Source organism: Venturia canescens, chromosome 1 (assembly GCF_019457755.1).
Source record: "Venturia canescens isolate UGA chromosome 1, ASM1945775v1, whole genome shotgun sequence".
NCBI classification, from domain to species: domain Eukaryota; kingdom Metazoa; phylum Arthropoda; class Insecta; order Hymenoptera; family Ichneumonidae; genus Venturia; species Venturia canescens.
In genome coordinates this window covers 27,992,026-28,007,835 of record NC_057421.1, presented here as the reverse complement: position 1 = coordinate 28,007,835, position 15,810 = coordinate 27,992,026, and the positions used below count along the sequence as shown (strand labels likewise).

Sequence of the window (15,810 nt, the reverse complement as noted above, 5' to 3'; positions counted from 1 at the left end):
TTTGGAATCGGTTTAGTCAGAATTTTCCGAAAAATTGGCCTGCTTCGAAAACAATCATATTCCGTAATTTTTATTTCGATGTTTTCCGTATTGTAGCTCAATAATTGCGAATTAATTTTTAGAGCATAAAAAAAACAATGTAAAAACTGAAATAAATGTTTGTAAAGATTTTCGATCGATTTTGAATAAAGAATAATTGGCTTGTTTCACCAACCTGGCAATGTGCCGACAGAAATTACTTCCAATGTGCACAACAAAGTTAAATAAACGGTTTCCGAGTCACATGGATATAAAAGTGATCATTTTTTGTTTGAAAAAGCTGGATGCTCGAATGTTTTATCGATTGCTTCACAGCCAGGGGATATAACTTTGTCAGGAGAGAGAAATTATATAACTATAACTCACCGAGAAAGCGTAGCTCCCTCTGGATTTGGCGTTTTATACGGGACGGTGAATTGTGAGGAGACTCATTGCATTTTCCGTTATTCGAGACAAAAATATGTCTAGCAACAAAGAATGGTACATCTACGGGACCATCCTGGATTGTTGAAAAATGTATCGGTATATAAGCACTCAAAATCGTCTTGCGCGTCGTCCACTTGCATGCACCGGAAAACGAAATAACTTCGTTGCTTAGTTGTCCACTTGTAAAGCAGTGCGCACTCGTTTGTTTCTGTTCAACGAGATACAATGTATAACAATCGCGAGAAATAAAAAAAAAACTGTACCATGCTGTACACTTCACATTTTGGGATTCACTTATTTTTCAAAAGTTCAGCAGATTTAAACGAGAACATGATCTCTATTCGTATCACCTTTGGCTGAACTAGACGCGTAACTTCCTCAAAACCTTTTTCAAACGGCCAGAAAAAACGCGTGCATGACCAAAGAATAAAAAAGCGACAAATTTACAGCAGATTGCCACTTTCACCCTCTTGTTAGCGATAATAATTTATTAGTTTGATAGTTTGACGGTTGGCTCTATTCGAAACAGGACGTGGCGCTATTACGTTCTACACTTCCACGGCGGTTAACGGAACTAATCAGAGAAGTATGCATCGATAACCGTGTTGTGCAAGAAAAACAATAGGTTTTTTTGAATATTCGGAATGTATTTTAATCACAATTCGTGAAAAATGCACTTGTCAGTGATCATGAATATTATCGTATTTCAATATTCAATTACGGTTCGAGATAGCAAATCATCGATCAACTCGCCAATCTCAGCTGAAAATTCAAATCAACCTGGCCGATCGGTGGCGCAATCTACAATGTCAAAAACACAAACTTGATCGACGTACGAATACGAAACTCCAATAACCCTTTGATTTATGAACACTATTACCTTCATTGGTATTTCACAAAAAACATGAACGTCGTATAATTGTTAAACCTTTATATTGAAGACGTCTATATGATAATAAACTGTAAAAAAACATCTTCGTAGTTACATCTGTCTATAAACCTTTCATGCTATATGAATAGCATGATTTTAGTGCACATGGCGACCTCCGAACGTAGCCATAATCATGTGAAATAATTTTTTTACTGTTTACTCTCGCGGTTGATTAAATTTTTTTATCTTTCAACGATTCAAAGACATCTAATCATCATCCCACCTTAAATTCATGTATATCAATAATTGTGATTGTAAAACAACTGTATAAATATCGTTTTTCATGATTCGTGTCAATTATTTTCCCTGCCCTTACCATTGTACATTTTGATACAGTTTAAGCGAGTAACAATAAATGAGTGTCACAATGTCACGTGAAAGAAAATATTGATGGAAAACGACGTAAATACAAAGTTTTATTAGGAAAAAAATAACGCGTTTGTTCTACGTCCGTGAGTCATCATTGCGTAATTGAATTTGAAGTTTGATAGGCATAACCTCAAAAATCGTATCTATGAGTTCTGACATCAGTGTATTGTTATCAGGCGTGGGCTAAAATCGCATAGTCCTCGTAATAGTTATCCTGACCACGATAATGCCACGAGTGCATTCATAGATAATTAACCACAGAAGATTACAGTCTTTCAAACCCATGTAACCGTAGAGAATCTTTAGCGATAGCTCAGTTCCTGCTTTTCAACTTTTTGTCTTTTGAGCACACACCGCATTAAAAAGCTCTTTGTCAACCAAGGTATAAAAAGCAGTAGAAATAGTCAATTAGTCAGTTCGTTGTTATCCAGCTAGGAATGACTGGCGCACAGCAAGCCGATAAAAAATCAACTCTCGCGATGGAAGCTGTTGTTGCAGAGCCTTTCAAAAATTTGGATGATCTATACTCAAACCTGGACAACTTGATTTTGTGGCCTGAAGTAAAGGATCTTCGTGAATGTACCGAATATGTTTACCGAGGAGAACAAGCGGATGTGGGGACCGGGAGACTAAAGAAGTTGCACCGAGATGGTCAGCCCAAAACGATAATCTGTCATGACATGAAAGGAGGCTACTTGGAAGACAGGTATACGAAGAGGAAGTTTTAGAGTTTCTAGAAGACAAAAAATCACTTGGCTCAAAATCTTTAGTGCAAAAAAATGAAACCACATTAATGTTACACTGAATTCTTTGACATTGAAAAACGACAAGATCTCTTGCATCAATTTCTTAAATTTTTATCTTCTAAACTTCTACCATTTGGTCTGTAGATTCTACATGTTAAGCTTTTCAACCAATTCTCATTGTGATCCAAAAAAGTTGTCAACGACCAAGAAAAGCCGCAAACTCTGTTTCGTTTATTGTGAAGTTTAACAGGTGTGAAATAATAGTAGAAAAAGAAAACTTTACGTGGTTCTCAATAAATTTTGAATAGAAGTTTCCCAAGAACTATTTCTACTCAATATTATTGAAAAATATTCGAGTACTCAGGCAAAGTGGTATTTTCTGTACTAGGAAAATCAAGTTACTATCGATATTCCAAATGATATCGCTTTGAATCATTATATACTTTGAAATATTTCTTTTCTGGCCGCTGTTGAGAACTTTAACTGCACCCTTGACAGTATCGCTTATTGTGGAAACTTTTGTTTTTTCATCGTTTGACACTTTATTTTTTTTTTCATCGGGTGGCAAAAGTGACTGAATAAAATTTGAAATAATTTATTTTCAAAGATTTATCAACGGATCTACGGCTCACGACTCGTACCTTTTTTATCACTGGAGCATGATCGATACCTTCATCTACTTTAGTCACAAATTAGTAACCATACCGCCCTACGGTTGGATAAACGCTGCACATAACCACGGTGTTAAAATCCTCGGGACTTTGATAAGTGAGGGTGCGGACGGTGTAGGCGTTTGGGAACGTGTTTTATCCGACAGGAACGAGACGAGAAAATTCGCCGATGCTCTTGTACGGTTAGCAAAATTCTACAAATTCGAGGGTTGGTTGTTGAACGTCGAGAACGAAATAAACGTCACTAAAATCGACGACTTGATCTACTTCGTCAATTACCTGAGGGAAAGTATTCACACGGAAATCGAGGGGTCCGAAATCATTTGGTACGACAGTGTTAGCGCACAAGATGGCAAATTGAACTGGCAGAACGAGCTCAATTTCCACAACGAGTAAGCCTTTTTGTTTGCTTAATAAGAGCCCTCGAATAGTTGTTGAAACATGAAAATTTAAATTTTAACGGACAAATAAAATATCATCGCGAATCCCAATTTCAGGAGTTTTTTCGACAGTTGCGACGGAATTTTCCTCAACTACAATTGGTCAGACTCGAGCTTAGCAAATAGTTTTGCGGTTGCCGATAAAAGCAAGAGGGTTTTCGACGTCTACGTTGGTCTCGATGTTTGGGGTCGAGGTTGTCCAGGAGGCGGGGGCTTCAACTCGGCTCATGTAAATAAAGCCCCAAAAATATTCGCTGCTCATGCCAGGTTTCGACCTTGCAGCGATATGTGACAAGTAAAAAAACATTTTTTTTCAGGCTCTCGAAAGAATCCGAAGGCAGGGTTTGTCCGTGGCGATATTTGCGCCGGGTTGGACTCACGAGAATTTTGGACCGGAGACATTTATCAAAATAGAAAACATTTTTTGGTCTCAGCTCATCCCTTACCTTTACGTCCACGTGCCGATTTACGATAAGGAAATTTTTTCAACGTCTTTTTGTCGTGGTTCCGGACTTAATTATTATCGCCAAGGCCAGGTAGAGATACGAAAAATAATAAATAAAGAAATATACGAAATCGATGATAATTTACTTCGTTTGAAAATAGACAGTGCCCGGAATAACTGCCGGCAGTGGAATTTTGCCGGGGAATCCGTTTTACAATCTCTCCATCCAAAAACCACAAATTTTAGCTCCTGGATTACATTCCAAATTCACCTTCGTCGACATTCCAACGCCGGTTGAGCCAAAGGATAAAAACGCGCCGGTCGAAAGACCCGTGTCCACGTTCGAAACTTCCTTCGAGACGATCAAAGTAAACGGCAATAAAATAAGCTTCGTTCCAAAAATTTCGGTACCCCCAATTAATCATACGGAATCATGCACCGAGGACTCTTACGAAGGAGGCAGCTCCTTGGAGTTAATTTTCAACGATAATACGAGATATCATCGGTGCGAGCCAATGAAAAATGATTTTTCGACGAATATTTATCGTGGGCCACTGCAACTACCGGAAACTAATGAGACCTTCGATTGCAGGCTGTTCCTAGTTCACATAGATTTCGATCAAACGATCGAGGCGAGCTTGGTTTACAAGAAGAGGCAAACTGACAGGTGGCAGCAACATTCGTTGAGAGACCCAAATTTGATACTCGGAAATGACGGCGGATCAATATTTCTAGCACCTGTCGAGACTCGCGAGCTCGATTCCCAGTGGCGAAAAAGGTAGGAAACGACAGAAATCGAAAAACAGTAAAAATACTTTTTTGACAAGTGCTGATGACGAAGGTGAAAGCGGAAAAAATGATAAAAATGATTCTCTATTTTGTTAGCATCTATTTCACAAACCTTCGAACAGTCAATGAAATCGGAGTGGCTTTAAATGTTATTGGAAAATGCTGTGTCGGCGAAATCGTCATAGAACCGATGAGGGAGCGACGGGGTAAGTGACAAAACGCTTTATTCAAGGATTCGCTTGAAATAATTGAAAAATGCTACACACGATAAATGTAATGGAAATCGCTATAAAAGTTGAGGTAATGCCAGCATGTCGTGAATCATCACGTAAACGGGAACGTCGAAACTCGTAATAAAAGTTACTGCAATTTCAGCAGAGCAACTTCGACTCATTCAAATATTTCGAGCTCCAAAATTTCCTGGTAGTTTTTAATTCAGTTCACTCAACACCCCGGATTGATTGAATACTTCAATTGTCAATTTAATTTATAAAATGATCAAAATTTAGCACTTCTGCGGAGATGAACGATCCAATTATTGAAAATCACAAAATGTTGTTGTCGAGTCCGCTACTGTGGATCAGAAACCGCGATGAAGATGAGAAACCGCGTTTCTCATCTTCACGAATCCAACTACATTCAAATAACTTTTAAATACGGTGAAAGGACAGGCGAGTAATGAAATGAGTTAGACCGCTGACACGCGACAGGCGTACACGGATGGCCGTCACGTTGCGAACCCGTTCGACGCCCTCCGATATTTTTAACGTGTTAGCGCGCGAGCCAAAGAATCGTACATAATGGCTATGCGCCGGTGTTGCATTACAGCGACCGAGCTTGTGCAATCTTCGACACAATCGTAAATAGTGAAGATAGTTCTTAGCCAATCCATCGATAATATCCATCGTGTTATGTATGCATTGCTCGAATCCGTACGCGTCTCGAGTGTCACCTCGCAACCATGACGCAATTTCTTTAACAAATTACGTACGAAGGTCCGTTTCAGGAATTTAGAACGCTCGTGAAATCGTTCTTAGTCTCATCTGATCCAGCAATATATTTTCGGAAAATTCGCGCGTCATAACGGAACAGCCTTTGAAGATCCGTGTTGTTTCGATTCCCGCAGTGAGTTATGTTCGAACAAATATGGCGGTGGAAGGAACAGATTGACTAACAGTCCTGAAAGGGACTCACTGAAATTCTGATTCCACGTCCAAAATTGTTTTACCCTAATCTTATATCTCACGGAAATTACTATTTCGTACAGTTTCATTTTATTTCATCGCCACGTGAGAAACGTCCATTAGATTTGTGTTTCAAATTGATATTTTCGATAGATTTTTCACTGACACGCATGTTTACCCGTCCTTTTCGCAATTCTCGGCCCTAACACCGTTCGCTGTTTAGACATGCGCAGTTGGCTACTGCGCACGTCAGTTTTTTGGATTTTACCCACAATGCTCCAGCGCCGCCAAGTGAGACAATGTAAAAGCCGAAAACGAAGCAGCGACCCCGACGGAACGAGGCCACAATACCATTATGTTTTTTTTACTTCATTTTGTTTTCATTCATTATCCACTTTGGGGATACAGACGAAAAAAAAGAATAAAAAATTACGAGTGTGAAAAAAACAGTTCCGACCACCCAGCGCCGGCCGGTTCTCACACTGACCTGTAAACCGATTAAATAAGTGTTCATTTTGTACTTTCCGCTCGCCATACAACTACGGTATCAAGTTCTGTCTGCGTATGTAAATATGCCATTTGAGCTATTTTTTCCGAAAGCTACCGTTACTTTCCGCTCGACTCGTTCATCGATCCTGCTCAGGCATTTTATCTCGACTGATTAACATAAAATCATGGAATATTACATCTTTATTAAATATTTTCATAATTGAGATCGCGCGTCTTCATTTCCAAAGTAAGAAAAAAAAAAGATCGTCAGTCGCTTCAGTTGCAACACGATTTTCTGTCATTTTCATTCAGCGCTCGTGAGCATCGGATGATCATGATGTTGCCGCAGAAGAAGCACTTTATAAATTTAACATTAAAACGAGCTTCGTGTTCTGTTTGTCGTGAATTCACACGCACGTCCAAGCTCTGGCACAAGTTAACCTTTCATAATTTTGAAGAAGCGTTGGAACTGCCGAGATCCGCGCTGATTCGAGATAATCTTTCATGTTGATATTTTTTTCCTCACACGGAATTCTACCTACGTAAAATGAAACGGTATTTGCCTGTAACGAGGACACCTGGAGATGCGTGCGTATATTGTAAAACAAATTATTCGTGGACGTAGGTACACACACGAGCTCTCGGTCAAAGACAACGGGACGGTTGACAACGCTACACGCAACTTTAAAGCGTGCAGTTGCGAATAAAGTAAAAAGGTAGTAATGAAAGAAAAATGGCGAGCCTCCAGCATTCTTATTTCGTCACGCAACAAACAGTTACATTCGCGCATCTGACGCCTTCGGTGTTCCGCAGATCTATCGACACATCGGTTGCTTCACCGGAAATGCATAAATTAATTAGTTACGATCGATTGAAAAACTTACAGATGATTATGAACGTTGGGAACAAATTTTGCTTTCGAGAAAATTTAACGATTCGATCCACGACGTTGCGGTGCGACGAAATAGGTTATCTCGACCGGGACACGAACGTCCCGGATCATCGTTGCGTAGTTCAAGTCGCGTGTCGTAACGCAAGGTTTTTGTAATTCGTGACAAGACCCGGGGTGTCTCGTTGAAATTCCCTCGATGATTTTACCACGCCGTGCATTCGCCTCGAGTACTCCATTTTTCTCGCCGTGCTTTTCTTCCCTCTATATTTACTCTTTCGATTCGGGTTATCGAATAACGACTGAACCGGATTTAAATGGCAACGAAATAACATGAGTTAATAAAAGAGACCGTAGAGTGTACTAAAAATCTTCCGAATGAATAATTGAACACGTGAATCTGTAATTTGTGGCGGCAGCTAATCGTTGCTACTTGCAAAAAAGACGAGGAACCCGAGAACTCGAGCTAAATTGTAAACGTTTTTGCTTTGGAGCGCGGTAAATAACCTTAAAAATTCCAGGTCTGCAGCCTCCATAATAACATTTATTACGATTTTTCTTTTCCGAAAATATCACTTAAGAGCTCACTATACTTTTGTTTTTATTTACTTCCAGATGTACATTCACAGCAGAGCGAAGATTACGAGAGGACTAATTCGTCTAGAGATTCTTGGGAATATGATGGTTAATAAAGTCACTTATTCTTCGACCAATTTTAACGTGTATGCGTATTGAAACATGAGAAGGAGAAGTCGAACGAAAAACCGACGCTCCCTCGCATAATAGCGATCATATTTACAAGATGAGATCAGTGTTTTCCTGGGTTGGCGGGTTGGCCAAGGCGAGCCGCTACCAGCGCGCAGCGCCACGCAACGGGAATCACAGAAAACTGCTTTACGATCGAAATAAAGGAAAAAACGAGACAATTCCCTAGCTTTCTTCCTCTCGCTGTTATTATCGGTTCTCTAATTTCCAAGCAAAATCATCCTTTTTACCCTGCGATGTAATAATCTCATCTCCGTACCTCACCCTCTAAATTCCTCTCGTCTTGGCTGTAACGTCGCAATTTTGCATTCCTCGCAGCTTCTTCCTACCGCGAGATAGGCGAAACCGGAGTCGTAAAAGTATACTTGCCCGAGCGAAGCTCTCGGTCTCTCACTCGCGAAAGTAAAACGTGACCGCTCGTGTTACTCTCCGGAGACGACGGAGAAGTCTCCGACCCATTATCTCTGGTACTCACTCAATTCGTCATTACGAAGAAGAGAACGCCGTGGTATGGAGACTAATGCGACTTTACCGCGGCAGGTGGCCACGGTGAAATTGCGCCGGCGACAATGCGCCACGCGGACGAGATGAAAGTGGGCGAACAACGTTTTCTCTCTCTCTCTCTCCCCTCTCATAGCTACGTGCAGTCACCGACGGTATAAATTATCCATTGTATTTAATTGCAAGAGTACAAATTATCGTTGATTCGCATAGAATCGCATTAATCATTGTATAATTCGCCTACATTTTACGACCAAAATATGTATCCCATTTGTAAAAAGTTTTGAGTCGTTTTTTACGAGTAATAAAAAACTGTCAACGTTGCATCGTTAGTCGATATCGAAATATATTTTGATTGGTTCTAATAGCAGTGTTTAGCAATTGGAAATATTTCTCATAACAACAACACCCTTTTCGTATTACTGCGCAGGTAAGGTTATGATATCTATTTTTTTTACTGCATTAGAAAATGATTTTCTCTTCAATGGACGAGAGTACGCGGAGCTTGTCTGCGCGACACGCATTTCTCTCAATTCTTAGCGTTACTCTCGTGGGAAATTGATGATGAAAGCGAATCTTTGCTAAAGATTTCTATAATTCTACATAGTCAAAGTCAATTACTGTACCTATGTAATATAATTGTTGTTAATACTGTTATTATGGGAAGAATAGAAGAAAGAGAAACGTTGGGATAAATAATTTTTACAAACGGGGAACCATTATCTCGCGGTCTCAGCAAATGTCTCCGGTAAAGTCAGCAAGTACTTTTTTAAATTCTTTATTTTTATTTGCATACAATCTTTCTTATTCTTACTAAAAGCCTGTGAGAAACGACGAAACGAATTTACAACGATGCTCACAGAGGGCACTTCTTGTAGCCTTAGATGTTGACCTTCGCCGTCACTGCGAGATCGTATCACACGCGCGCACACACACTAACGCGAGGTTAGAATAATTCGTACATCCTCGCGAATTCACATATGACCCTCTATTCGAGCAATTCTGTGGTACGCTCAAGCTTCCACGAACTCGTTTGCAAAACAGCTCAAACTGTGAGGATGCGAGACTTTTTCCGTAATTAGCGTGAATATTAGTTTGTTAATATTTTTTTCTCGCGTGTTCCGACGGGCATAAACCACGTTCATTATCATCCACAGCCCCCCATAAACGCAAGCACCATATCGCAGAAAGCTGCATACGATCGTGTTTATCGTTTCGCCGGTTATTCTTTCACACTCTCACAACGATATGAATGAACATTGCATAAGGCCTTAATAATATGAATAACAAAATAACGTAACGGGTCCACACTACTTGTCGTTGTCATACACGAATACAAACACCAAAAAAACGTCCTGGAAACCGAAATGGAAAAAACGCTTTTTCTAACCTCAAAAACAAAATTTATTGACTTCGGAAACTGACATGCAGGAATGACCGAGTATGAACAAATATAGATGTCGCATGATTTTTAGTTCAAAATTCGCCACCAGATGCCATGACTTTCCGTAAGATCGCAGGGTTAGAGTTCTTGAGTTTTCGACTGAGTTTCAACGGTAGCGTCTTGACGTCAATATTAAAAAAAAACTTGTAGTGAATTATACACGAGACATTTCAAATAACTTAACTTACCCGATAAATCATCTAATAAAGAACAAACATGAAAATCATTCTGAAATACAATGCACATGGAAAAAGTTCGGTCAGCCCACCAATCGCACCGAAGCCACTATTGCTTTACTGACTACTTAGTACGCGTGTACAAAATGAAACAGAGCCGACTCTTACAGCAACCAGGCATTTTCTGCTTGTCTGCTGCTACCCTGGTATTTTTTCTTTCATTCAAATCAATTTAAATGTAATTATTGGAATCCTGTGGACGATCCGGCGCGGAGTGAGTTCCGGTTATTCCGAAAGGCGGCGCTGTAAACACTGATCACTAATTACAAATATGATTCTGCGAACGAAACGGATTACGGACGTAACGTGCACTCAGCGACTCAACCGAACTTATTTCCGAGTTTTCGAAGCTCCTCCCAAGCAACGCAGTATCGTTCCATATGTTAATTACTTAACGGCTCAGTGTATATAACTGTATAAAAAAATCTTCTAATGCAAGGCCAGCCCGAGATAGAGCACGCCGTCTACCCGTCTACAAAGGCGATTCCCTTCGTTGCTACTACTTGAATCTTGTAGTTTCGTGTTTCTCCGTATCACGTTTCACACGCGTACCCGCCGTACGTTGCGTTCTCTGTACCACACCAACAAAACACGTTACGATTGCAATACGGGAAATAATTATTGTTAACATTGCTAATTTTATGATGGTGTAGCCGTGAGTGAAGGTTTTGTCGTCATCGCAGTGACCTCGTACACGCGAACTCCACTGTGTAATCGTATCACATTAATTCTTCTACCGAGATAGAATTTATTTGTAGAAACAATGCGGGAATCCCCACGCTCTTGTCAACGGATTCGCCTTCTTTCACGGGCACGTCTCGAGCTCGATATTGTTCGACAAATTTTTCAAATAATAAAAATACAAAAACAAAGAATTGTTGCGAGATTCGGTTCAGTAGTTCCGCGCGTGTCGTTAACACTTACTATTCCAATTTTTGACTGTAATAAATTTCGAATAAAATTTACGAAAAAAAAAAAATGTTTGCGGAATAGGAAAAGCGGAGAGCATTTATTTTCTCACTTCCAAGACACTCAACTTGATGATGTGATTCTTCGGTGGATCGTGGAAAGAGCATCACGAACCGATTGGAACGCGGGATTACCGGTATCGTGAAACGCGGAAAGAGAAAGAAGCACGATAGAAATTCCAAAATATCCAGGCGTTGAGAGCGTGCATAGATAACCTCAAATTTTCATCGTCGACATTTTTTCGATACAGTTTGACCGATTATACAAAAACTCTGTCAGCTCACGCAAGTCGATGATGAAAAAAAGCTTTCTCAGGAAACTGCTTTTACCTCGGCTTTTAACGTTTGATGATCTGCGCATGCGCCGCATATCAACGAAACAAAAAGCAATGGCGTCCTCGACAAGTTTGTTGACGAACCGGCTCCCAACTCGGACATTGATGTGCATTAATCAACATGATGCAGTCTTAATTGAGATCGATGACTTTTTCCCTCGGAGAAACTGGACGTAAATATTTATTTCGTTTGTTTTCTGTGAGTGTCCCGATACTTGGATTTTTGCACCGTAAACTGATGTAACTTATTCGAACACTGCCGACACTGCGTTGGGAGAAATTTGATTTATCAACCCATTTCGTAACTGACCAACAAAAGCTCGAATGACACACGATGACGACGCAATATTTCACAGAACTTTCACCGCTCTTATTATTGCCGAATGAATGAATTATTTACAGAACGAATGCGTAGCGAGCACTCGATGGAATGTTGCTGCTTCCGGACTCGATATCGATTATATGGGCGGCTGCATGCCTCTCCTACCGCTTGAAAGGTATCGATGTAGCGGAAAGGCGATCGACACGAAATTCCACCTGTTGTACACGGATTTTCAACTCACTCGTGTCAAACGTACCAAAGAATATCGATGCTCTCATGAATGATTTATCAATTGTGCCTTATAAATGTGTTATATTCTATATTTATATTTTTCAAACTCTCCGCAAATTTCTCTTTCTCTTATTAGTAGTCGTTGCGATCTCGAATGCGCGAACAATGATCGAGCACTTTCGAGGAGTCTTGACAGGCGGAACTGGCTATTTATTATTTTTCTTTAAATCGATGATTTTTATATTTTCACGCTCCGAAACGGCGCAGCATAGATTTGCTGTTTCTATTTTCCTATGAATCTGTCCGGCAGTCGCGTCAAGCACCTCGCACGCGCACACTTTCTCGAAAGGAAGCGAGGTAAAATCGAAATTTTTAAATGAAAAATACTGAAAAATGAACACGATTCATTACCATCGAATTTCCCTTTCGGCGATCCTTTCGTTGCAAAAAATCTCACTTGTAATTTCACTTTGCATGGGGTCGAAATTCAACGAGTTATCTCCGAAGATACCTCACCACAATTAATATACGCGGACATACGACGAACATCTACACAGGGAAATTTATTGCCGACTTTCTTTGACCGTAATGGCGCTCTTGAGTACTTTCCAATTATAAATATCTTCGCAAGTGTGCTTCGCTTAAACCCTCGCGTTACAATGTGGGTTCGATGTTGCGCAACTGTCAACATAACCTATAAAGTATTCCGAGTGATTTTCTAGAGGCGTCCGTCAACGGTCGCTGTGCAAAAAATTGTTCGGGCGAGTCACACACCGAAGTAATCACGCGGCCCTACCTCGAACGGGTTACATCACTCGCGAAATTAGACGTACGAAATAATTTGCGTAAAACATCAGAAAACTTACCTTCCAACGAGAAGAACGACGATGTAAACGCCCCCTTAGCGTTTTGACTCTGGAGCGGTCGAATTCGCTAAAACGTGACACGTCTTGTGACAGCGAATATTTTGACTGTACAAAATGCCCGTAATTATCGAAAAAAAAACGATCCATTTCGTGCATTTGCAGACGCTATGGATACGCGCGCATCGTAATAAAATTATTGTCTTCGCACAAGATAAATATGATAATTAACACGAAGTGTGAAACTCGAATCGAGATGTCGCGACGTGCAGATTTTTTTTCGTATCGAGTTTCCCGTATTTTTGTAGTTAGTAACAAAACGAGGATATTACAAGCGGTAGAAGTCGACTTCAAGCGCACACAGAGGGCGCTTTGACTCGGATACCGCAGCCATAGTTTTCGATCTATAACGAGAACGACGAGAACCTTAAAGTCTGTTATTTCGAGTTCGAGACTCGCTGGGCCAATTATTCTCGAACGTTCGAGCTACACACGAGAGCAGTCAAAGAGATCCTTTGCGAATACCTTCGAGCCTACATCCATGTACGCCCATTCGAACCGGCTCCACGTTCCGAGCAGATCGAAAGTCTGCGAAACACACACGCTGTAATCGAATCTCATCGTATCCCATAATAATTACAGTTGTCCAGTTACGATGTCATTGACCAGTGAAAAAACAGTGATTGATCATAAATACCTGTTGGTGTGTTTCAAATAATAGTAAACGGTAAGATTAAAAGTCGACTAACTACGCGAGGGTAGACTCGATTAGGCTGGATGCAACGCCATTTTTTCGTTTGTTGCGTACTTTTGACGCCGTGAAAAAGAGTCGAGATATTTCCTCTGTATTTGCGCATGTCAATGACCCATTCGTGTGTCGCATCTGGAGATCACATTATTAACAGAAATAATTGCTTCCTTGATCAATCGTCGATCTCGCGCAGCACGCTTCTTCAGAACATTTCCTGAAATTAATCATTCGAAAGCTCACCGAATACTGTCTAGTGTCTGTCAATTTACAGATAATTTCACTAATGCTCGACAGCAGCGCACTTATCGGGCAAATTATGCACTTCGTTTCAACGATTGTTTTTTTGCATGTCTTGCAACCTGCGATGAGGGCCTAAGCAGATCACGATATCGCGTCGACTGACGCAACTCGATCTCCGACCGTTCGCAATAGAGTTTGTACGGCATGGGTAATTAACTCGCTGTGTCAACTGTTATCCGCGATTTATTTACGTCCATCGATGTTCCTTCTTCCGCATTTAAAATTCCGTGGAGACAAGATCTCTTCCGTTTTCTCTTCCCGTCTTTCCAAACTCGAAGAATCCGTTGATCTTGTTTTCATTTTTTGTCTGAACGTTCTTACAGGCGCGAAACACATTCCGTATAAAAGTTTCGTTACAAGCTCCTTTCAAAGTGTGAGCTAATCACTTCGCCTATAAATATGCATCCGTTTTATGTCGATCGTCAAACGAATAATTGGAGAAATTTTGAGATCGTAGAACCTGTTGTGTAAGCGTAACGCTAATCGAGTGCCCTAACCTCATTTACTAACCTGCGTGCGCATACTTGATAAACCGGAATGTCAACGGCCGAAGGATGCCAGATTATTGGTACGAACAGTGTGGGGAGAAAATTTTTAAAAATTTGCGATATCACCGAAGAAAGATTGGAACACTCGCGCTGGTAAAGATCCAGAAGTTTTAGAAAAATAGCACAAAAAGGCGCGATACGAGGGACCAGATTTTGGCGCAGAGTGACATGGCGCTCGTGAGGGAAACACGAGCGCCTCCTATATAATAATAGCAATACAATGTACTACATATACTCGACGTTTCTTTATATCTATACGTTGAATATCCATAAACTACGATTCGAGCTCGCGGAGCATTTCTCCTCGCTCGTGAATGCTTCGGTAGAAAGGCAAGCGCGCTCACTGGGGAGAAACCTTTCGAGGTTCGAAGAGCGCGTTCTCTCCTCGCGGAATATACTTGGTCTCGAAACTTGTACTTAAACCTTACACGGCACCGATATCCCGTAACGCCGATACTCATTGTCGAACGCGATCGCGGTACCATATTTACAGTATTTTACGATTATCTAAATGCTCGTGATAATTCGCGATCGGCAACTTTTTCCACAATTTTTACGAGCTGTTGTGTCATCGTTGTAGAAAGTCATGGATCATTAAAAATGTCGCAGGATTAATTAATCGGTTGATCTTTACGATTTATGGCGACGTATTTCGTCGTCTTTTTTATTACCCGAGTCAAAATTCATTCGTACAATATTAACAGGGCAGAAAGTTCCTACAAATCGATGCATGAAATATTGAACAACTTGGGACTTTCTAGACGGTTATTTTCACTGCAAAAATCCATTGACATTCAAATACGCTGAATTTCAAAACAAAAATTATCCATGCATCACCGAATGATAAATTTTTCACGAAAAAACTTTTATTTAAAAACCATTCCCGACTAAACCACCATCGAGCGAACGGAGGGAATCTCGATAAAAAAAAACGAACGGAAAAATAATTAATAAAAAAGAGAGTTTCGCGGGGATACGCGCTGGAAACAAAAGTTATAAAGCGTGCGAGCTGAAGTAACGAGAGAGCTGGCACGATTAACTCTGCGTTGTGTGTCGAACCGCATCGATGTACAGTAATATTCGCGCGGCTAGCTGACTCGTGTATGATATTCAGGCTTTGTATACAAA

The 15,810-nt window shown here is 40.5% G+C and overlaps 2 protein-coding genes across 6 annotated transcripts in view; one reads left to right on the top strand and one right to left on the bottom strand.

Annotated features, from left to right (window-relative positions):
- wmd (serine-threonine kinase receptor-associated protein wmd) overlaps positions 1–15,810 on the bottom strand; it is a 76,334-nt gene that overhangs the window by 59,044 nt on the left and 1,480 nt on the right. The window lies entirely within an intron of this gene.
- On the top strand, positions 103–9,008 carry ENGase (Endo-beta-N-acetylglucosaminidase). Of its 5 annotated transcripts, none has more exons than XM_043430830.1 (9): positions 103–1,798; positions 2,197–2,471; positions 3,119–3,574; positions 3,680–3,851; positions 3,940–4,158; positions 4,229–4,572; positions 4,660–4,845; positions 4,953–5,062; positions 8,034–9,008. In XM_043430830.1, exons 1-9 carry the CDS (start codon positions 1,787–1,789, stop codon positions 8,105–8,107), a joined length of 1,848 nt encoding a protein of 615 aa, XP_043286765.1. In that variant the 5' UTR covers positions 103–1,786; the 3' UTR covers positions 8,108–9,008. The 5 variants fall into 5 exon arrangements, with proteins under 5 accessions (XP_043286765.1, XP_043286799.1, XP_043286773.1 ...); XM_043430864.1 differs by having other exon boundaries at positions 103–1,848; positions 2,252–2,471; XM_043430838.1 differs by having other exon boundaries at positions 103–1,848.

Coding starts and splice junctions, on each gene's coding strand:
- ENGase (XM_043430830.1), top strand. Junction 3,575..3,679: donor GAGCTCAATTTCCACAACGA/GTAAGCCTTTTT, acceptor TCCCAATTTCAG/GAGTTTTTTCGACAGTTGCG. Junction 3,852..3,939: donor GGGGCTTCAACTCGGCTCAT/GTAAATAAAGCC, acceptor ATTTTTTTTCAG/GCTCTCGAAAGAATCCGAAG.